General features: G+C 43.9%; 3 protein-coding genes and 5 non-coding genes across 8 annotated transcripts; 2 read left to right on the top strand and 6 right to left on the bottom strand.

Annotated features, from left to right (window-relative positions):
- The first annotated feature begins 55 nt into the window (after positions 1–55).
- Positions 56–5,100, top strand: LOC118841066 (surfeit locus protein 1). The gene is made up of 9 exons (XM_036748481.1): positions 56–159; positions 539–602; positions 1,772–1,902; positions 1,997–2,079; positions 2,613–2,804; positions 3,524–3,596; positions 4,036–4,198; positions 4,706–4,787; positions 4,878–5,100. The coding sequence occupies exons 1-9, from the start codon at positions 85–87 to the stop codon at positions 4,936–4,938; spliced, it is 924 nt and encodes a 307-aa protein (XP_036604376.1). The 5' UTR covers positions 56–84; the 3' UTR covers positions 4,939–5,100.
- A 546-nt stretch (positions 5,101–5,646) lies between these two features.
- Positions 5,647–10,143, bottom strand: RPL7A (ribosomal protein L7a). Its single transcript, XM_036748482.1, has 8 exons — positions 9,688–10,143; positions 8,324–8,444; positions 7,810–7,959; positions 7,250–7,390; positions 6,953–7,032; positions 6,484–6,614; positions 6,021–6,090; positions 5,647–5,801 (listed from the first exon to the last, which is right to left on the bottom strand). Exons 1-8 carry the CDS (start codon positions 9,688–9,690, stop codon positions 5,697–5,699), a joined length of 801 nt encoding a protein of 266 aa, XP_036604377.1. The 5' UTR covers positions 9,691–10,143; the 3' UTR covers positions 5,647–5,696.
- LOC118845169 lies at positions 6,174–6,238 on the bottom strand. Its single transcript, XR_005010034.1, has one exon. It is a non-coding gene; the product is annotated as a small nucleolar RNA SNORD36 (small nucleolar RNA).
- On the bottom strand, positions 6,684–6,762 carry LOC118845168. Its single transcript, XR_005010033.1, has one exon. It is a non-coding gene; the product is annotated as a small nucleolar RNA SNORD36 (small nucleolar RNA).
- Positions 7,120–7,195, bottom strand: LOC118845167. Its single transcript, XR_005010032.1, has one exon. It is a non-coding gene; the product is annotated as a small nucleolar RNA SNORD36 (small nucleolar RNA).
- On the bottom strand, positions 7,461–7,534 carry LOC118845172. Its single transcript, XR_005010037.1, has one exon. It is a non-coding gene; the product is annotated as a small nucleolar RNA SNORD24 (small nucleolar RNA).
- LOC118845171 lies at positions 8,025–8,101 on the bottom strand. The gene has a single exon (XR_005010036.1). It is a non-coding gene; the product is annotated as a small nucleolar RNA SNORD24 (small nucleolar RNA).
- On the top strand, positions 9,860–20,927 carry MED22 (mediator complex subunit 22). The gene is made up of 5 exons (XM_036748483.1): positions 9,860–9,931; positions 11,297–11,428; positions 13,146–13,226; positions 15,092–15,300; positions 19,793–20,927. The coding sequence occupies exons 2-5, from the start codon at positions 11,306–11,308 to the stop codon at positions 19,989–19,991; spliced, it is 612 nt and encodes a 203-aa protein (XP_036604378.1). The 5' UTR covers positions 9,860–9,931; positions 11,297–11,305; the 3' UTR covers positions 19,992–20,927.
- Positions 20,928–22,716: the final 1,789 nt, after the last annotated feature.

Raw genomic sequence — 22,716 nt, 5'->3', positions numbered from 1 at the left:
GTCTTACGTCCATCGGAAGTGCGTCTCTTCCCCCGGCCCCCCCTTCCGTGTACAATAACCCCGGAAGTGGTTGTTGCGGGTATCATGGCTGCCCGGCTAATGTTCGTTCGGGTGGTCTGTCTGCAGAGGGTCCCACAGCGGCGCGTTCCCAAGGCCTGGGTGAGGGCGGGGCTGAGGCCTAGCTCGAGCTGGGGAGGACGAGGAGCAGGATCAAAAAGAAAGGGGGGAGGAGGAGCCCTGCGCGCTTGAACCGGGAAGTGGCAGAGCGTCCCGAGGCTGCGGGCTTGATCTTTATGGGGAACGGTGCAAGAAAGCCTCCCGACACATTGACCCCAGGCCGACACTGTATGCGACCTTCCGCACCCGTAGTCCACCCCCCCCCCCCCAACTCTCCCGGAAACAGGGAGCTGCTTCCTCTGAGTTTCGTTTCAAGATTCTTTTTTTTTTTTGACTTTGTTGGAGTCGTGTATGTTGTTCTCCCGGATCTGCGGACCGAGCTGATCTTTGTGTGCCCTCTTTGTGTCCCCTTTCCCCGCAGGACCTGATTAGCCCTTTCCGAAGTAGCTTCCTTGGTGCCTCTCCCCTGGGCCACTGGCTCCCAGGTGAGGAGGGAATTTGGTGCCGGGGAACGTTTTCTGTTGGTAGCTAGGAAAGCTGAATTCCGCGTCTGACTCTTCCCTGACTAACAGCGCTACCTTGGGGCTCTCTCTCTTTGAAATTCAGTTCCCACAGCTTTAAGATAAAAGGGTTGGACTGTCGGAGAGAGCTAAAGTTCCCTCCTGCATCAGAATATTTTGACTCTTGACTCGGCTTTGCGACTTTATTCCTGGCAGTCTTTGTGTTTAATTGTTTCATGCAACGTATACTTAGCAATTACTGGCCGTGTGTAGGGCACTACTAGGAACTTGGGGAGGGTAGATGGTCATATTAACGTAAGGGAATTATGAGTGTTACTATTAATATTGGTATTATCATGGGTTTGGGCCTTGAAACCAGGTTCGCATTTAACTGTTAAAACAAGCGTACTTTGAGTATGCCCTACTCCCTAACTGTCAACAACAAAATAATTAGCCCTGCACTTTAAGAATGTAAAGCATTTATTCTCAATAAGTCTCAGCTGTGATACTGGCTGTGTGACCCTGGGAAAGTCACCCAAGCTCAGGCCTAGGGCACTGGTGTAAAACTTAAATGATCCCTGCAGGCTGCACATTGACTTGGAAAACCACAAATTAACACTTTTTTTCTTGTATTGCTATTTTTTTTTGCTAAATATATTTCCCAATTACATTTTAATTTGTCTTTGGCTGCATTGGGAGTCCCAAGAGTTTGACACCTCTGGCCTAGGCAACTCTTTTAAGGTCATATGCATTGAATTGAAAGTCCTGACCAGCTCTAGTAGTGGGAATTTCTTCTTTGGGGAGCTCCCTGTATGAATGAAATCACAGGTTTAGCTTCTATCCATAAACTTCCTCAAGGGAGAGAATAGATACTGTATCCTCACAGATGGAAGAAAGGAGCCATGGAGAGGTTATGTATCTGTAGTGCTAGTCAGTGACAGAGTCAAGATTAGATTTCAAGCTTCTCCCTAGTTCAGCGTTTTGCCCTTTCAGAGGAATTAGTAGGGTTATAGCTTCTTTCCTAAATACCACAGACTCCCAAATTGTGAAGAGGTTAAAGGTAAGGATGGTGGAGAAATTTATAGGTTACACTCCAAGACCAGGAAAGATAACGTGACAAATTTAATTTGCTGTACTCTGTTGGTTTCTTCCAGGGACTGTTTGGAATTCAGGCAGAAGTAGCATCTCTACAGCAGCAGCTACTGCTAAGTCAGAGGAAGACTTGTTTTACAAGTGGTTTCTGTTGCTCATCCCTGTGACCGCTTTTGGCCTGGGAACATGGCAGGTAATGACCGACGTGCCTTTCTTTGGAGTACTGAAGCTTTTGGCTGCACTGCTTTTGGTTCGTGTGGACATATATGGGTTGGTTACTCACCTAGGTCCAGCGTCGGAAGTGGAAGCTGAAGCTGATTGCAGAGCTGGAATCAAGAGTCCGAGCTGAGCCTCTCCCTCTGCCTGCAGAGTGAGTAGTCCCCCATCTCCTCCTTTTCTGAGTTCTCATCAGCCTTGCCTGATAACTTATATTCCATTAGATGTTGAGGGACTGTGGCCTGGTGCTCACCCATACGATTTCAGAGCAAGAATGTTCAGTTACCTAGTCTCACACCCTTGTATTACAGATAAAAAACTCAGCTCCAGAGGGATGAAGTGAAGACAGTCTCCCCACCCCCCCACCTTCAGTTAGTCCTTCTGTTATGCCGATTGATGAAAACCATTCACTGAGGTCATAGTTTAAATGGCTTAATGTTAGTTAACAAGTCACTTTTCTCTAAGAGCACCTTTATTCCCTTCTTTCCTGAGCCTGTAAGATGAGACTCAAGGCACTTACTAGCTGTGTGACCCTGGGTAAATCACTTAACCCCAGTTGCCTCCAGAAAGAAAAAAAAATGAGGCTCAAGGATCTTCACATAAGAGAGAATGATGTCCAAACAATTCCTTGGAAGGCAGTTTTGCCCAAAGCCACCCCTCATAAGCATTTTATTGCCTTCCCTACAGTCCCATGGAGCTGAAGGACTTGGAGTATAGGCCTGTGAAGGTCAGGGGGCATTTTGACCACTCCAAGGAACTCTATATCTTGCCTCGAACCATGGTGGACCCTGCAAGAGAGTCCTGGGATTCAGGCCGGATGTCTTCCACAGTGGAAACTGGTGCTAATGTTGTCACTCCTTTCCACTGTACTGATTTGGGGTGAGTTGAACCAGTTGGGAACTGGCTCAAGTTGTAGGTGCAGTGATAATTAACTTCTTCAGTCTCGTAGTATGAACCTCCCATTTTAGAATCCTATGATACATGACCCAAAAGTTTAGATTAATTTAACCTGGAAGCCACACACCTCTACCCACAAACACCATTGTTCTATCTGCTGTAGGCCTGATGGCAGTTTCTAAATGATCCTGATATAAGAAGTCCACTACTTGTAATTCCAGTCATCACTAATGAAGGGAAACAGTTATGAGAATAAAGATTGGTTTTTTTGAGGCTGATTAGTCTCTGAACTATACTATATGGTAGATAGAAACTTTTGGCTCAGTTGTTGTCACAAAAGCAATCAGAGGTAATTTTATCCAAACCCGTTTGAGGTACAAAGTGAGGGGAATTGCCCACTTTAGAGACAGAGCAAGGACTTTAACCTATGTATTCACCACTGCTCCCTTAGTCATGACTAGATCATCTGAGATAATGGAGAGCCTGATGTCCAGTGCTTGGGAAAGTAGGGGGCAGATGGCAAATGGGACACCTAAGTATAGCTAAAATGTATTCTAGCTTATGTTCTGGGAAAGAAGCATGTTCAGATGGGGGAGCATCTGGCTTTCTGGACCTCATCAACGCCATAGTATAAAACAGGATCACATACAAGCAGAGATTAATCCTTTCATAGTATTTTCTTTCCTCTTGTGAAACTCTAGAATCACAATCCTAGTGAATAGAGGATATGTTCCCAGGAAAAGAGTAAATCCAGACACTCGGCAGAAAGGCCAGGTAAGGAGTATGTCTGTCCTGACAGACTGCATGAAGGATTTATCTCAGAGCAGGCTGCTCACCTGTATGTTTAAATCAGGGGTGGGGAACCCACGGCCTTGAAGCCATTTGTGGCCCTCTGTTCTCAAGTGAGGCCCTTTGACTGAATCCAAACTTCACATGACAAATCCCCTTAATAAAAGGGCTGAACTTGAAAAGGCCACATGTGGCCTTGAGGCCTCAGGTTTTCCCCCCTGATTTAAAGAGAGGGTTGAGAAAAATCATCTTTAATTAAAAGATAGACTTCTCTAGATGTAAGGTTTTAAAGCCTTAACTGAAAACTCATTTTAGCTATTTGAAATTGCCCTTTGAGGGACTTTAGATTGAGAATTATGGTAAAACAAAAAATCTTAGGAAAAAAAGATGTGGATGATAGGACCTTTTTTTAAAAAAAAAATAGATTGAGGATGAAATCGACCTCATTGGTATGGTGAGATTGACGGAAACTCGGAAGCCCTTTGTCCCTGAAAACAAGCCAGAGAAGAACCGCTGGCATTACCGTGACCTGGAGGCCATGGCAAAAGTCACAGGCGCTGAGCCTATATTCATTGATGCCAACTTTGGTATGTTGACTAGATCTGGGAATTGGGGGTAGGTGGTGGCTTTTGTTTTTCCAACTTTCCCTTCCCTTAACTCTTTGCCTTTCCATGGGCAGTTTCTTGACAGTTACATTAAAATTCTCTTGGGAGGCAATTTATAATTGGGGGTTAGATGCTTCATTTTCCCTAGTCATTGGAAGGGAACCTAGGAGGCAAATATAGTCTGAATGGCTGGTTGCCTTTAGTGGAGTACTAGATTCATATGCTAGTGTTATTGCTTGTCCTCAAACAACTAACTCATTACCTGTGTAAAGCAGGGGATTAAGATTAAATGGGGCCTAAGGTCCTTCCCAGTTCTTAGAATCAGGTAACAGTATAGCTTAGTATCTGACTTTGTTTCACCAGTTGAGGTCCAGTGTGCAGAAATACTTTACGAATCACTATTATGTACATAGATATTTTAAAACTTATTTTTAGGCGTTGGAAAAAATAACAAAATACATAAACTGTTTTGATTATTCCTGTCTATAGAAAGCACAGTCCCAGGAGGGCCCATTGGTGGCCAAACAAGAGTAACCTTGAGGAACGAACATATGCAGTACATCATTACTTGGTAAGTTATTAGATCATACACAGAGCTTAAAAATGGCTTGTGTTATACCCTCTAAATTTCCCAGGACTAATGATTTACTTTTCCCACCAGGTATGGACTATCTGCAGCAACATCATACATGTGGTTTAAAAAGTTTGTTCGCCTACCCTAGCAGAGAGCAACAAAGGAAGCGTGGGCAAGTAGCCACTGGCAAAGGTGTAGCCTAGAGAATCACTTTCTGAGCATTGATGCTTATAATTTTAATAGTGTCTGTGAATCATTTGTAAATATTTCTAACTTAAAAATAAAGGCTCCCTCTTCTTTGTCTAATGAAGCTCTATTTTTTGATGCATTAGTTGCCCAAGTGTTTTTCTCTCTGCATCCTTCCCAGCATTTTTCCCTGCCTTCTTCCCATTCCCATCAATCTTCCATAGAGCTGCCAGGTCTGATGGCGCCCCCTTCTTCCCTACCTCCAGTAGCTGACAACTGCTTCTAAGATGAAATCACAAGTTCTTTACCACCTGACCCTTCCTTCCCTTTCAGGTTCTTTGTCACCACTCTTTCTCCTCACAGTTCCAGCACTGTGGCCTACTCAGGTTTCCACACATTATGTGCTCTATCTTGTACCTATTTCATCTCTTGGAGTTTGTTTTGGTCAAGATCCATTTCATGTACCTTTTCTCCATTAGACTGAGCTCAACAAGGAACTGGGGGTAGGGGTATAGCCCTAGTGATTAGTACAATGCTGGGCACCCAGGTGCTTAAAGATGCTAGTTGACTTACTGGTTGGTTGCCCCATTTGCTAGATAGTGCCCTCCCCAAATTACTCGTCTCAGTTTTGTAGGCACACGTGTGCACACATTACGTATTAGAACCACTCTCATTTTGTTTAAATTTTTATTTTTATGTAGGGAAAAATCAAATATACATTTAACCCAATTTGGTTGCAAGTTCCTTAGCTTTTGCCTTTTCCAGCTTGGCAATACGAGCCACCGATTTTGGACCCAGAACATTGCCACCCCAGTGACGACGGATCTGAAAAGACAGGGAAAACATGGTCAATTTTTACCTATATTTGGTAATATGTTCCCCACCCCTTTGAAAGGTCAAAGCCCATCAAAGTTTTCCCATATATAATCAAAGATGAGCAACTGTGTATGAATATGCTAACCCAGTTAAGTTAGTTTGGTGGTAGAAAATGCTATCTGTATAGTTTATATGATGTTTATAGTTTATAAATGAATTAGCTCTTACCTCATCATATCTGTCATTGTAATTGGTTTTGATGGCTTCTACCAGCTTAGCCAGGGCTCCCTTATCTTCACTGTTGAGAAAGATAGTAAAGTTAACACTGAAGAACCCCCTCATTGAACAATTTTATCTAACCAATTTTAGGCACAGAACCTTTTGTCTCAGGGTCAGTATTACTACATGGTCTTGTTCAGGTGAAGAAATTCTGTGCATCATTGTCAAAAGGTTCAGAATAAAGGTACATCTCCTGATTATGTATTTTTTAACCTGGTTTGGTAGCCAATTCTCCAAGTTAGGAATTTCTCTTGAGCTTTCAAAGTCAAACATGCTAAACTATATTGCAATCAACATGTAAAATGACCAAACAGTAAATTACAACTCTTTTAGGGTAGGACAAATTTAAGCTCTTTCCACAGATCCTTTTGGATTTAAGCAATTAAGTGACTGAGTAACAAAATATACTTACGGATTAACCTGTGTGAAGGCAATGCTTGTGCAGGTCTTTCTGTGAACTAAGCGACCCAGTCTGGCTTTACCTTTGATAATACAATAAGGAACCCCCATTTTTCGGCACAAGGCAGGTAGGAAGACCACTAGCTGGAAGACAAATTTCTAATTAAATATAGAGCACTGAACACAAAGAAATAATGTAACTTGTCTCTGGCATTTGCTCAGGGTTAAAAAGCTCGTATATTCATTCTTCATGCCATTAATTCAGGTGAAGAAATTCAATACATCATTGCAAAAGTCAAAAAGCTAATTTGCTATAGGATCTCACTCCCTCAAAAACATTTCAGGGAACTAAACTATTGTCACATTTAATGTGACTTACCATGTTAAAAAAAAAAAACAAAACAAAACTATTTCATTATTACTCCTGATACAAGAACACCACATCCTCACCCCTTTTACAATTTCCCAAGTTGAGAATTTACCTCAATGGGGTCCACGTCATGTGCAATCACTACCAACTGTGCTTTCTTGTTTTCTACCAGGGTAGTAACAGTGTTAACACCTAAAAAACATAACCAGAGTTTACATTGGTCTTTCTAGCTTTTACCTACTTTGGTCAAAAATAGCAACAAACGATGGATCTTCAGCTATGGCTCAGGGTTAAAAAGCTCTTGTATTTGATCTACACAATTATTTCAGGTGAAGAAATTCATACATCATTGCAATAGCTTGCCCAATATTCATCTATCAATCAACCAGTTTTAGATAAACTAATTTACCTGCTCTCAGGACAGGTGGTCTCTTAGTGGGGACATCTCCTTTGCCTGCAGCCTTTTGTTCAGCCCGAGCCAGAAGCCTTTGCTTCTTATCTTGCTTTGTCTCAGGTCTATACTTATGAGCCAGTTTCAGCAGCTGAGTAGCTGGAACACAAACAAGTTTGTTGGTTAAGGTTTTGGTTTTAAAAGAACTATTTTTGTGCTCCTTACAATGTGCATCAGCGATCTTGGTGGTTAAGTGTGTAATCATTGCTATTCAGATAGCAAATATCATCATCATCATCTGCACATATCCTTCCAGTTATGCCAGAAATTAATGGCATTTCAAAGTCTTTACAAAATAGAGATCCCAGAAATAATAAGGATCATGTTAATCCTGAGGCAAGAACATAACTTATGTCTCAAGGAGTTTACATCTATTCAAAACCAATTCTTCCCACGAGTTAAACTTTTAGGCATACTTGTGTTACGAATGTAACCCTTCAAAATATTAAAAACCTGTAATTACTGAATTTCGCAGAAGTGCTTTTAGAGAATAGACCAAATTAGGGATTTGTCTTTACCTGTCTGACGATCCAAAGCCTGGGTGAACTGGTTAATTGCCGGTGGAACTTTCAAACGCTTATAAAGGATAGACCTTTGACGCTGCAGTCTGATGTACCGAGGCCATTTGACAAAACGAGTAAGGTCCCTTTTGGGCTGGATGTCCTGACCTAATGAGGAAAACATTGTGAAGCTTGCAATCTTAACTCAAGATTGTTTTAATTGACAAAAATAGTGCATCAGTGATCTTGGTGGTTATGAAATGTCATCACCATCATTCAAGATAGCAAATATTCTTTTCCATCATTTGCACAACTATTAATTCTTGGTGGAGTCTGTTACCAACAACCCCTCTGTCCTCTTGCCTCATAACAAAGGTAACTACCAGATTATTATCCTTCTTTTCAATTCCCAATAGTATTTGTGGGTCATGCAAATATTTTGTTAATAGTCCAGTTAATGCTATGACACATTTGATATAAGATCAAAACTTTCTGAGTCCACCCACACACCCAACATACCACCATCACTCACCAATGCCAAAGTTCTTGGGCCGCTTCTCAAACAAAGGATTGACCACTTTCTTGGCCTCCTGCTTCTTTACTACAGCAGGGGCCGGAGCCACCTTCTTCCCCTTGGCCTTCTTCCCTTTTGGCTTTAAAAACAAGAAATCTGCTAGTAAGTGTCAGTACTCTCAGCTGTACCCCTCTCCCACACATCCTTGATTCTGGGGTAAGACATGTTCACATACCACTTGCATCTCAGGTGAAAATCACAGCCTCCCTAGGCCTATTTTCTTCATTTTTAAAATGAAGGAGTTGGAAAAGATGGCCTCATATTTTCCCCCTACCTTTTGGTCTACTATCCCACCACTTCTGGCCATTAAACTGCCCCTTATGTACCAGACTGGGGGATGGGTAAGAGGTAAGGTGACAATCTGTATTGTAAGGCAAACCTCATAGTATTAAGGTTTTAACCTCCACTTACAGGAAGTACTTTTGCAAAGTTTCAAGCAATTTGCCCTTCTCTCACTTAATTACCAAGGAAGCAGCTGACCCAAAGCATCTAATATTGTGGCTCATCCAAGGCTTACCAATGCCTGTTCCTTAATAAAAACTCCTTTTGATTTGGCAAGAAACGTGGCTAAACCACTGGGAAGGGAAGGCGAATAAGCAACTAAACAGCACATACTACATGCTAGGCACTAGACTATGAGACTCCTCGAGGTCATTATCCCCATTTTTTTAAGGAGGTGAGCAGTGAGGCAAGAATATGTTACAAGTAACTTGCTCAGAGTCACACCATGTTTGAAGCCGAATTTGAACTCGGGTCTTACTGACCTGAAGCCAGGCCCAGGGTCACCTAGGTGCCTCTAGTTTTCCACTGATAAACCACGAGACTCGAACAAATCAATTTACGCTTTATGGATCTGAGTTTCTCCAGCAGTAAAACACGAAACTAGATAATGTTCCAGCTGATGGTCTACGTTCCCGAGTCCCTCCTAATACTAGTTAAACGTCTCAGGCCCAGTTCCCCCAATGCTCTGGGGGGCTGGAGCACTAAGTCCAAACCGCCACCCTCCCCGTTCCCCCGGCGAATGAGCCCCGGGTACGAGCCCGTTGTGCAACCTGACTGGACTCAGCCGGCGCCAAGAGGGTTCACCTCTTTTGCCACGGGGTCCCGGCTCAGGCCCGGCGGCCTTCCCTCACCCCGCGAACAGCCGGCCCGCCCTCCTTCCCAAACGCCGTCCCTTCCCTCATCCCACAACCCCGGGTCCTGCGGAGGGACCCCCGGGAAGCCTCTTCAGGCAGAGGCTGCTCAGCTGGGGCCCGCCAAGGAAGTCGATGGATATGGATAGAGACAGACCCAAGATGCCGTGAAAAAGCAGAAGGGCTCACCATCTTGGCCGGCTGAACGAGAAAGGAAGAAAGGAGACTTGTGGGTAATATGTATTACTTCTCGACTCTCGCGAGTGCTTGCGCATGCGCGGGATTTACGGTTTTTAGCGTTTGTGGGAAGGAGGTGGTCTTAAAGGCCAAAGCGGAAATACTCTCCTCTTTGCCCCCTCCCAGCGTAGTTTTTAAAGGGACCGCCGCGCATATCTCTCAGGCGAGACCAAGTTCAGACTACCAGAGGAGACAGGTAAGGGCCCCGGAAGGGTCCCGACTGGCATCCATATGATCATTTTCGTTTTTTTCGTTTTGTCCACCCGGCGCTGCGGCCTCTTGGGTCACGTCTAGATACAGTCCGTTCCTCCCCTTCCCCCTGCCACAGGCGGCATTGGTCGCACGCGTGTTCCCGCGGTTCAGCTCGCTGGTCGTGTCTGTCTGGGCTGGGGAGGCGCGCGCAGGCGCGCGGCCCGCGGGGGAGGTGTAAGCAGCTTGCGGGCAGGCGTTTGGGATAGGGGGGGGGGTGGAGTGTCAGCACCCTGAGGCCTGGCACGGTTCCCCCCTACTTTGTATCCCCGGCGCCTAAAGCGGCGTCTTGTATTAGGCCGGTGTTTAGTAATTTTGAATTGGAGTGTGACCTTACACTCCGAACTAAATCGGACATTAGAGATCACGGGGTCCGACCCCTCGTTTGATGGAGGAGTAAACTGAAGCGTAGACAAGCATTTCTTAAGCGCTCTGTGCCAGGACTGCTGACTCCAGGTCCAGCACTCTCTCAATTACAAGAAATTGAAGGAAGTGCCCCCAACCCACCCCTCTGTGCCTTGTCATCGGCACTCACACTTCTGCAGCTCCTTAAGGTGTACAAAGTACTTTCCTCTCTATAACCCTGAGAAAGTAGGGAGTGCAAATACTTTATTTCCATTTTACAGATGCAGAAACTGAGGGAGAAAAGGAACAGCCATTTATTATTGTCTGCCAGACAATCGTCTGATTGTATAATACGATAATACCAATAATAAATAATACTAATATTATCTCATTTGATCCTCCAAACAACCCTGGGAGCTAGATGCCATTATAGTATTTTACAGATAAAGAAATAAGCAAAGAGAGGTTAAGTGACTTGCTCAGGATCACACAGCTAGTCAATATCTGAGGCCAGGTTTGAGCTCAGGTCTTCCCTTCTCCAGGCCCCATTTTACAGGTGAAGGAAGGAAGACTCAGAGAGTTTGAGACTTGCCTAGAATCAGTGGCATAGGAGGTGTCAGAGGCAAAATTCTCACCCAGATTGCATCACCTGTAGAATCCTTACTACAAGTCAAGTCAGTATTTTGATGGAGTGCTACAAGGTGACTTAAACTTTGATTGCCTGTTAATGCCACTGGTATCTTGTTGCTCAAGTCCAGTCCCAAGGCACCGTGTCATTTTTCACTTTAGAACTATAAATTATAAGGGTGGTGAAGGAGCTTATTCAGAGTCACACAGTTAGTATGTGTCTGAGGCTTGATCTGAATCCAGGTATTACTGACTCCAAGTGCAGTGCTCTATTCACTAAACCATGCTGCTTCCACTAATAATACATGGCTCTAATCTCTTCTTTGCCTTGCCTTTCTAGAATAATGCAATGGCCCAACAAAGAGTCCTCCCCCAGAGCAAAGAGACCCTCCTCCAGTCCTACAACAAGAGGCTGAAAGATGATATCAAGTCAATCATGGATAATTTCACTGAGATCATAAAGACAGCTAAGGTAAGTAGAGTTAAGGGAGCTAGCTTCCCACCCTCCCCCATCTTACTTCATAGGAGGTGGCAGGACAAGGGCTGGGTATATGTTGTTTATGGGTCTCAGGGAAAAAAAAACTTGGTCCAGAGCCGAAGTCTGTCCTGAATTTTAAAGCACTGGTGTCCATCTGGTATGTTGGAATTTGGAATATTGGATTGTTCTAGGTTCACTTCCTTTCCTACTTTCTGTGTAAATGAGAGGAGTTGGACAGTGAGTAAGGAGGCCAGAAACCTGTTGTGGTTGAAGAATGTGGTGTTCTGGATTAGTAACTATTGGATTAAGAAAGAATTGCCATAAGTGCCTTAGTTGGTTGTCCATTTTTAAAAGAATCGGAATGTGATGAAATAAATACTTAGTATTAGTACTAGGACGAACATAATTTTAGCCTCTTAAGATTGAGGGTTTTCAGCTATGTCAAGGATATTAAATCCCTGCCCAGTTATCACTGGCACAGAATCATTGAAATCTTAGAATCAGGTGGCAATCCAACCCTGGTCTAGCAACATCTCTGACAGGGAATCATCCATCCTCCCCTCAACCACCCTTGACAGAGAGCTTAATACCTCCCTTGAAAGCCTGTTCTGTTGTTGGAGAGTTATTATAAAGTTCTTCTGTGTATGAATCTGAAATTGACCTCCCTGTAATTTCTACTTCTCGTTCCTAGTTTTGTCTTGGGAGGCCACTTGGAATGAGTCTATTCTTGTTCCCCAGCAGTAGTCCTTTAGCTATCTAAAAACAGCTGTGTAGCTTCCCTCAATCTCCTCTTCTTTGGGTTAAAAAAGCGCCAAGTCGTTCAATGGTTCTGGTCATCCAGCGTTATAACTATTCCTCCCATGTTTGTGTTGCCTCCCATTTGGTGAGCATGGGATTTTTTCTTTTTTGGTCTTTATAATAGGAATAGGGACTGGACCTGTGATTGCACTGATATATTGAGAATTCCCAGGAAAGGAGAATGCCTCTCCCAATGCAGGCCAGCACTTTCTCTGAAAGCTATATAAGTAGTGTCAAAATCAAATAGAGGTGGGGGCCACTAAAGCATATATAAGGAGCCTTGTAGGCTTCATATTAACTTAGAAACCATATAGTAATATGATGTATTTTTTATTGCATTTCTATTTATTTTATTAAATATTTCCCAATTGTATTTTAATCTGGTTTGAGCCACACTCAGGAGTGCTTTTTGGGGGCAATTTTTATTAAAACCGAATTATCTTCACCCCAAATCAAAGCCCTGGTAATATTATTTTTATCATGATCATCATTAGAACAGCAGCTTAGGAAATGAAATCTTATCTTTCTTCTCTGCCTGTCCCCCCTTCCCCGTTTTGGGCCATATCATAATCTTTTAGTCCTCCTGTGTTCAGCTTTTCCTTTCTTTCCTGCCCTTCCTTTCTGTGGGGGAGATGGGGCTCAGCGCCAGAGACTGACTTTACCTAGTCCTGTGCCATCAGGTGGGGAGTGGGGGAGATAACTCTCAACTTAACCCAGAATTGTTATGGTGGGGAGGAAGGTATCATTACCCTCCTGGGGCCCATGAGTCTCCTTCTCTGTATAGATGCCTTCTGTTCCCTTTCCCTCACCTCCCCACCCCACTTATGTCTCAAAGGGGTTTCTGGCAAGCTCTTGAACTGACAAGAGACGTTGGTTTACACATTGTTGGACGTTGTTCTTGTTTCTCCTCTAGATTGAAGATGAAACCCAGGTGTCCCGGGCAACTCAGGGTGAGCAGGACAATTATGAGATGCATGTGAGAGCTGCCAATATTGTAAGTAGGCCTTATTCTTCCTTCTCCCTCCCTCTTCTGGGTGGGGCAGGCAGCAGCAGTAGCACTTTCTGTTTGCTTCCTGCAGGTTGTACCTAACCTTCGGTTCTGTCTTTTCCATCACCCTCAGTCCTAATCTAGAGTCTGAATTTGGGCCATGCAGTTGCTTGTCCTCAACTGTGTCCAAAGAAAATACTTTTGCCCTTTGCAGTCAGTGCTGAGAAAAGGCCACGTGAAGGATAAGAAAGAAAAAATCCCCAAAGATTGCATCAGTCAATCAGATCTTTATTGAGCATTTACTTTGTTTAGAGAGTTCTGTGTTAGACACTGTGAGAGATATAGAGATGAGTAAGACATAGTCCCTGCCCTCAAAGAACTTTAGTCAAAGAGAGAGGACCCCCTCCCTCACTCCTCCCCATGAAAAGATAACCACCAATGCTCATGTTCCCTGAACCATATGGACAGTTAAGTCTTGCAGGGGTTCAGGGGAGAGAGACATGTCCTGGGGGCCAGGGCTGTGGGGAGGGCTTCCTAAAGGAAGTGGGAGACAAGCAAGGGACATTGTTACTATTGTGTTAAGTTTTATTTTAAGCTTTAAAAAAACAAACTGCATGTGACAGTTCAATTCTGTATATAATCTGGTTTTTGTAGATGGCATTGTTTATGTTTATTGATGTTTGTTCAGTTTGTCATAGAAAGAAAAATTTAAAAATAAAAAAGAGGGCTTCAGATAGGCTGGAGGAAGTGGGAAAGGACATTATTGAGAAACATTGTCAGCAAAGGTATCTAGATGAGAAAGCCAAGGCCCCCCACTGGTTCTAGTTGGAGCTTTGGGAGATGAGGTTGTAGAGGTAGAAGGTGTCCAGATTATTTCAGGCATCAGGGAATGTCAGGCTAAGGAATAGCCATCATCTTGTAGATATTGAGGAGCCATGAAAACCTTTGGGTGACATGATCCAAACAGGTTTCACTTCTCGGTGCTTCCCTTGTTCCCAGAAACCCCCGCAAATGAAAACTGGCTGAAGTGGGGATCCCTTGTGGTAGGGCGTTCTTTTCTTGGTAGCTGGTGCTAAAAGCCTCTTTGGTGCTTAGCAAGACTGCTTTTGCCCTGAAATTTTGTAAACCAAGAGGGGCAAGATTGGGGAAGAGGGGTAGGGTATGGAATTTGTCCTTGTGAGGTTGGGCTGAAATAATTAAAGCTGTTATAGTTATTAGAAAGTCAGAGGCCAAGAGGGGATATCATTTCAGAGTAAATCTGTAAACTCATGGAGAAAATTGCCTTGTTCAGAACTTCCTTCTCCGATTTCCCCATGAAGGTTATAAGGGGGACAGCTTCAGCACACGGCAGGGTAAACGTGGAGGCCAGCCTCGTGCCTCAGTTTCCCCTGTTGGTAAGGGCTGTAAAGTGGCTGGAAAGAGATGAGGACCTAAGTCATAGGCACCAAACATATCTGTGGTCATCTGGTCACTGTTAAGCACCTAAGCTGGTGCTAGGCACTGGGGATGGAAAAATAAAAGTGAAAGCCTGTGTCCTGAAGGAATGTGTCCTGTAACAGGAGAAACAACACATGTATGCACACACACATGCATGCACACACACGCACATACATATATAACATATGTTCACATAATACACGTGTGTATGTATATGTATAGGTATATTGAAAACACCAATCTTATGCCGGGTAACCTTGGTGAGGGAGGTGCTGGCAGCTGAGGGGAATCAGGAGAGGCTTCACATACAAGGTAGTACTTGGTCTCCTCCTTGATGGAAGCAATTCTGAAGGTAGGTCTCTGTCCATCCCCCAGATTGTACTTTCCCAACCTCCCTAAAGCCCATCTCCCATCTTACCCATTGACATTCCAAGGTCCGTGCTGGGGAGTCCCTGATGAAGCTCGTGTCCGACCTCAAGCAGTTTCTCATCCTCAATGACTTTCCTTCGGTGAATGAAGCCATAGATCAGCGAAACCAGCAGCTTCGGGGCTTGCAGGATGAATGTGACAAGAAGCTCATTTCCCTGCGGGATGAGATTTCCATTGACTTGTACGAGCTGGAGGAGGAGTATTACTCGTCCAGGTACAAATAGGGCTCTGTAGTCCAGAAGCTTTTGAAACTGCATCTCCTTCCTTCTTCATCCGCCTCTCCCAGGGAGCAGGCAGCAGGAGAGCTGGCCAGATCAGTGGCTTAGGAGGAAGCCTTTGGTCCTTCCTATAGCTGTGCCTCCCAGGTTTACTGGCCTTCCTGAATTTTGTGGATTTTTTCTCACCCTCATGAGATGATCTCTTACCTGGGAACCTCTCTGAAGGCCAGTAAAAGATGGCAATAGTTTCTCCCTGGCTCCCTAAAAGAAAAATTCATCTCTTCTTTGGTGACCCAGGTACCCACTTTTTCTGGGGAAGTCAGTAATGCCAAAGTGAATGGAGACTGAGCTATGGGTGCGGGTGTTCCTCTGTCCCAGAGTAACTGGTCTCAGAACAAAGAGATCTGGACTAAAGCATTGTACCCACTGCAGGTTTTTGAATATCTGCTTTTTTGCTTTGGTCATATGCCACAAAGAATGCTCATAGAATCTTAGAGTGTCAGAACTAGGAGGGACAGATCTTCAGTCTCATTTAGTACAACCTATTCATAGATTGGAAAACTAAGGCCACAGAGGGAAAGGAGATTTGACTAAAGTATAAAATCTGTGTCTTTTGAGGCCCACACTACACTAAGCTGCCTTTATACATCAGCCTCTCTGATAAGGTAGTACATGCTAATTCTATACTGTTTCAATTGCTACTCTGTTATGCATTTAAATTGGTAGTTTACTCTTTGATCATAGGCTGATTTCTCTCAGCCAACCAGCCTGCACTTGTTTCCTCAGGGAATGTGGACCAATTCTAACATTAGCTTGGTCTAAATAAAATCAAGGAGACAGATTGGATTTAGGGTGAAGCTGAGAATAACAGTGGAAAAATTTTCAAACACACATTGCATTTCAAAGCCCAATCTTGATAACTTTGGGATTATCTACTTTGGGAATTCCCTGTGTTACTTAAAGTCATAGCAGATCAGAACTGGAAAGGGCCTTAAAGACATCTAGCTTAGGGGTTCTTCATTTTTTTTTCTTTTGGTCATGGATCCCTCTGGCAGTCTAGTGAAGCCCATGGACACATCAGAATAATGTCTTCAAACAATAGAAGGAATGCTAAATTCTAGTTAGAGGTTTGTGAGGATAAAGATGTAAATTTTATTCTGCTCAAGTTCACAGCCCCCATGAAATATTTCCACAGCTAATGGACCCTAGGTTAAGGCCCTTTTCCACTCTACTTTCCCCTCCCTATTCCCCCCGCCATCTGGCTCAGTCCTACTTTACTGAGGCCAAGGGAGAAAAAGTGAATTGTTCCCCTGTGCCCAGTAGACACAAAGCTGATGAATCTTCAGAATTATCTCTAGGTGGCTTTATGCCTCTTTTTCCCCTTTGGACCTAGCAGTGCCTTTAAAATGCCCATTTTTGCACCAAAGAGGCTTTTGAACTTGTTTGGAGAGGGTGTAAGGCCAAATCTGGCTATGGATTTAAAATGTGTAGTTGAACCTCCTTATGATTCTTATTTTCCTGAAGAGGCTAAGTTTCATCTCAACTCTTAATTGTCCAGAACTATTGTAAATACTTGAAATGTAAAGTGAGAAGTTTAGCCCTTTTGGAGCCAGAGGTCAGTTGGTAAAAGGCACCACAGCTGTCATCCCTTGCCAAGCTTTCTGTTCCACCTCTTCCCATTTCCCATGAAGTCTTAGCATCCTTGCCCAATTTTAATCATTTCATCTGGTTCCCCTGAAGGAAGGGACTCTTCCCACTGGAGTCTCTGTCCTTATTTCTCCCAAATGCTTTCTGTTGTACAGACTCTGTGCAGGTGAAATTCCTACAGCGAACTCCTGAGAGTAGAAAAGATGATTTTTCTCTGTGAGAAGAACTCCATGACCTGGGATAGGGGAAATCAAATGACCATGAAATCATAGACTCTTCATAGAATGCCCTTTAGAACATGGAATGTCACCTATAAGGAACCTTTGGGAGATGAGCTTCTACAGCTCCCTCATTTCACACATGAGGAAACTGGCCCACAGAGAAGTACGTGACTCATAGGGTGAGTGAGTGGCAGGACCAGGCCTAGAATCCAGGACTTCTAACCCCTAGACCCGAGTTCTTTCTGTTGTTCATCTTCCTCCTTATCTTCAGTCAGATTTACTGTTCGTTTTCCCCATATTCACCATACTACCTAATAAGATGACCTCAGCTCAAATTCTCAAGTGCTTTAAACCTGTGAAATCCTCCATGACCTCCTCCCATCTTTCATACCCACCACCCTGAAGTAGGTAAATGCCTCAAATCTGTTCCTGGATATCCCAGCGTGCCTTAATGTGGTGGTGGTTATGGGGGGTGAGGGTGGTGTTAAGAGTAAGCTGGGGCTAAGTGGGATAGTCTCCTGTTGGAAATGATGTCCTCCCATGCACCCTGTGTGTAGGGCCCCTTTACAGCAATTCTAAGGGGGCAGGTTGATGATGATGACGATGATGATAATGATGATGATGATTTTGAAACTGTCCCTTATGTCTCCATCCTGTTAAGTATTTGAATCTTACCCTTCTCTATCCAATTTCCATTCCCCCAACCCCATTCCCATGTAAATAAAGTTTTCACTGTAAGCAAACTGGGACACCAGGCACCTCTCCAAATGTTTTTCTCCATATGAGCTGCTGTGTCTGTCAACCCTGCTGTTTTCCCCCTTTTCCTCTTCTTGCTCTCTTGCACCCACTTTGCTGTCTCTCCCTGTTTGCTTTTTTTCCCTAGCCTGACTCTCCTGCTTTTTTTCTTTGGAGTGTCCCACTGCTCCGTGTCTGTGGACTTCCAGGGTTGGGGAACCAGATGAGGCCTAGAGGAAGAGAAAGCAGCTTCCAAGAGTTATACAGGCTTGAGAAAGGGATGAGCTATTTACCTTTTCAGAAACAGCACCTGGTTTGGCCACCCCCGCCCCCCACCTCTTTTTTTTCCCTACCAGTTAGCTGATTGTAAGCTTATGTCAGACAGAACCTGGTAGAAATTACCAGGTTTGGGGAGGTTGGATGGCCAGATGTGAAGATACCCAGACACCCAGACATGCCCAAAGACCAAGAGTTCAGGACAATAAAACAGCCAATTAAAATAAAAATGTTCTCAGAACTTAACGAATGATAGTCATTTATAGTATGGAGATAGACTGCCGTGTCTTGTAATAAAACTGGGACCAAGAAACTACTTTCAACCAGCTGAAGTGAGAGGAGCAAGTAATAGGACCTCAAGCAGAAAGGGGCCTTGAGATCATTCAGTCTCCCTCTCCTCCCATTTTACAGATAAAGAAACTGAGGCCCAGAGTTTTTTTTTCCCTTTTTGTTTTTTACTTTCCTAAAGTCAAACAGACCTTCCTTATTGTTGTTCAGTTATGTCTTCTCTTCCTGACTCCTTGGACCATAGCACACTAATACTGTCTATGGGGTTTTCTTGGCAAGGATACTGGAGTGTATTGCCATAAGTGACTTGCTCAGAGTCTCATAGCTAGTAGGTGTATTAAAGCCAGATTTGGACTCGGATCTTCCTGACTCCAGGCCCAGCCCTGTATCCACTGAGCCATCTAGCTGACAGACCTACCCCAGGTCTGTGACTGGGCCTTTTGTGGTCCGCTGAAGTCTCCCATCCACCCTCACCCAGGTTTTTGCTGCTTCAGAACTGTAGCAGGGACTGGTGGCTTCTTGCAGTGGGGTTGACCACAGGCATTGTTTGAGCCACTTGTGCAGTAGCATTAATAGTCTCGTGCTGTCCTGAGCTTGTTTCTAAAAACAAAACTCCCCTACGTGTGTGATCCCAGCTTTCAGAGAAGTGTAGGAGCATGGACTTAGAGTCAAAAAGCTTCTTAGAAGTCTCTGAGTTGTAGGGTCTTAGATCTAGACCAGGAAGGGGTCCCAAGAGGCCACCCAGTCCAGCCCCCTCCTTTTATGGAGGAAGAAACTCTGGCCCAGTGACTTGCCCTTAAGGTTACACAGGTAGTGAGTATCCCAGTTGGGATGTGGACCTAGGGTCTCAGAAGCTTTCCATTGTATCACACTTCTTCCCACTTTGCAAGACCCAGAAACTCGTATTTAAAAATAACTGACAAACACATGCAAAGCAACGGCCAAATAGACGTGAGGGAGTGAATGCATGTGTATACTTGGCTTTGTGATGGTGCTCTTACTTTCAAGATCATAGGAGAGCTAGTCACTTTAAAGGATTTTTCTTTTTAGGAAGTAATTGCCCTGTTTTGCACTGATCTGAGTGTCTTATAATCATGTTTGTTTAGGGTAAGGCCATTTCATGAAAGCCGAGATCTGGGAATTAGGAAGCAGTCAGTCAGTTTGGGTGGGTAGGGATTTCTTTGAGGATTGGTACTGTTTTCTAAATGCTCTGCTTCTGTCTTGCTTTTTTTTTCCTTTTATTCCCTTTTCCCCTGCCTTCACACCTCTCCCTGCTCCTGCTGTCTTTCTTCCTGGGGTTTTTTTTTTGGCTATGGAAAAGCTACAGTCTTTGTGACACAATTGATCTGCCCCTGTGTGAAGCCTACTGGAGGCAGGACCTCACCTCATTCTCCCCTGATGGCCTCTCAGCACCTCTGCTAGTGTCTTCTGCAGAGCCTGGCACGGCCCCTGTGCAGGGGACCACTCCAGGGCTCCCTCACGTCAACGGGCCTGGCTCAGGTCCCACGGAGCATGTCTGACCAGGATCCGGTCCTGATGATGTAAAAGGTGCTTGCTGCTGACTCCAGCTACCACAGCCAACAGCTGCCCCGCTGCCCCTTGGGCACAGGGTGTCACTTTGGAAAGCAACATGTTAGTATTTCAGTCTAAGTCTTCCCTCCCCTTGTTCCACTCTCCTTCAGCCTCAGGGATAGAGTCCAGATACCCAGGCCATCCATTACACCACATTTACTTTTCCTGGGCCTAACCTTTCTTTGGTGAAAGATGCCTTGTTCCTGAAATTAGAGTAAGACTATAGGCATTATGGGAGGGGGTTGGGGAATTTGTTGGGCAGAGCCAAACACTGAGTTGGGAAAACTGTAGGCTATATCCTCAGCTGTCCCAGGGGACTGCTATTCATGAAGTCTTCTTCCTCCACTCTGGCCCATTTGAGGATAATAGAACTAGGAGGAAGACAGCTCTGGATTTCATCCTACACTCAAAAGAGAGAGTGTGTGTGTGTGTGTGTGTGTGTGTGTGTGTGTGTGTGTGTGAGTGTGAGAGAGAGAGAGAGAGAGAGAGAGACAGACAGACAGACAGACAGAAACAGAAAGAGAGAGAGAGATGGGGGGAGGGAGCCATAAATGCTTGGATTCATAAGTAGATCTAGAAAGAATGTGATATTAACTTAAGCAGCGCACATAGAGGCCATGATAAAAACTGGCATTTGTGGGGCAGATTTAGCTACTGTAAGTGAGCAAAACCCTACTTGGTGCAGCTTCATCTCACAAGAGAAATACTTGACATAGAGTCACTTTTTCCTGGGAAGTTCTGTATTAAAGATTGAAATACTGCTGTTCCCTGGAGCCCAGGGGGACAGAGGGACTAGATTACACTGTAATTTACCATTTATTTCCCACAGTGATTCTCTTTATTTTTGTAACTAGACTGTTGAATAAATAAATCATGAACCTTTGGTGATTTGTTTCTCTTCTCAGTCCCCACTTATCCATGAACTCACGGGTTAAAGAGTATGTGTGCTAGTCCCCTTACATCAGAGATGTGCTGGGGGGATAGGGATATGCAGCCAAGGCCCAGACTGTGGGAGGGGGGACAGAAAAGAAAGTAACTCCTTTCCCCTATATCATTTGGTGGAGAAAGAGTGAACAACTCAGTCATCTGTAGGGATGGGGCTCAATCAATAGGCATTATAAATAAGTGCCTACTATGTGCCAGATACTGATAGGGACTGGGGGTTCAAAGACAAAAGTGAAAAGATCCCTGGTCTCATGGAGCGTGCATTCTGGATAATGAAATCAGGAGGTGATTCTAAAGAAAAACATCATTGAACACAAAATGTCAGAACTGGAAGGAGCCTTCATCTCATCTAGTGAGTAAGTCCAGTCCATGCCCCTTATTTTACAAACTGGGACCCAGACACCTTGTCTGAGGTCACAGAGTGAGTAACAGCCAGGACTAGAACTCAGCTCCAGCAATCTTAGAGTTCCTAAGAAGGAACAAGATTGGTTTCCCTTATTCTGTGGGTGAGGCTTGTTTCACTAGCCAGTCTATAAACCCCTGATGGTACAAAGAATTTTGTGCTTGATCAAAAAAAGCTAACCAACAGTCAAATTAGGAAAAAAGGAATACCTAGATACTCAACATGCTAGACCTGGGGAAAATCATGTCTGTGAGCTACCTCTCAGGTAATTAACAAGTATTAAGTACCAACTGTGTGCTAGACACTATTAGGCACTGGGGGATACAAATACAAAATAAAGATCTTCAGTCCCCTCAAGCTTACATTCTGCTAGTCTGACAGTAAAGGAGAAAGGGTATTAATCATTTGACATATACATAGCCAGGCTAAGAAGTCTTGAAGGCAATGGGCTCCCAAGTGGTGACCATGACTTGCCTCTAAGGGGTATGTGAACTTCTATCCCACCTTCCATAATAGAGCAAATTATGAGGCTTTTCCCCATCACATTCCAGGTCAGTGGCCCCTATTACACAAATAGATGGGGGACATTGTTTCCTCTGAGAGGTTTATTAGTGTCCTGTACCTTTAATTCTGAGAGGGCACCCCACCCACATATTTGGGATTAATTGATAGTTTCCCAGCCAGGCTAAGTCACCTGGCCCCTCTGGAGACAGTTGAACAATTCTACTCTTTAATTTTGACAATTTGACTCCCCTGTTTTGATTTCCTATTTTGACAAATTGCTTTTCTAATTTTGACAATGTGACTCCCTAATTTTTCCTAATTTTTAATATTTTGATTCCCTAATTTTTAATCCCCATTTCTTAAAATTTGAGATCATAATATTGACAATTTGACCCTAATATGACTCAATAATTTTGACTTTCTAATTTTGCCAATTTGATCCCCTAATTTTGACTCCCTAAAATAGAAAATTTGACTTTTTAATTTAGACAAGTTGACTCCCTAATTTTAGCCCCCCAATTTTGACTTCGTGGACCATCGACTGTCATCTTGACCTTTATGTTGCCACTGGACTCCATAATTCTTGGAGGAGAGATTGAGACTGATGATGACTTTTCCAAGCTCTGCCTTACTCATCCAATCCACTAGCAAGTCCTGATACCATGCTGGTGATGTCATTGGTCCTTTTCCAGAAAGACCAAAGAAGGACCAAAAACATATCTCCAAGGATATAAATGTCAAGGATATTCCAGTGTATGGAATATAATACATGCTAATTGATTTGTTGACTTAAGTAGTTGATTGACTACCTAGTAATTAAT

Source organism: Trichosurus vulpecula, chromosome 3 (assembly GCF_011100635.1).
Source record: "Trichosurus vulpecula isolate mTriVul1 chromosome 3, mTriVul1.pri, whole genome shotgun sequence".
NCBI classification, from domain to species: Eukaryota; Metazoa; Chordata; class Mammalia; order Diprotodontia; family Phalangeridae; genus Trichosurus; species Trichosurus vulpecula.
Note: the sequence above shows the minus strand (reverse complement) of the source record. Positions and strands in the feature narration are given on the sequence as shown.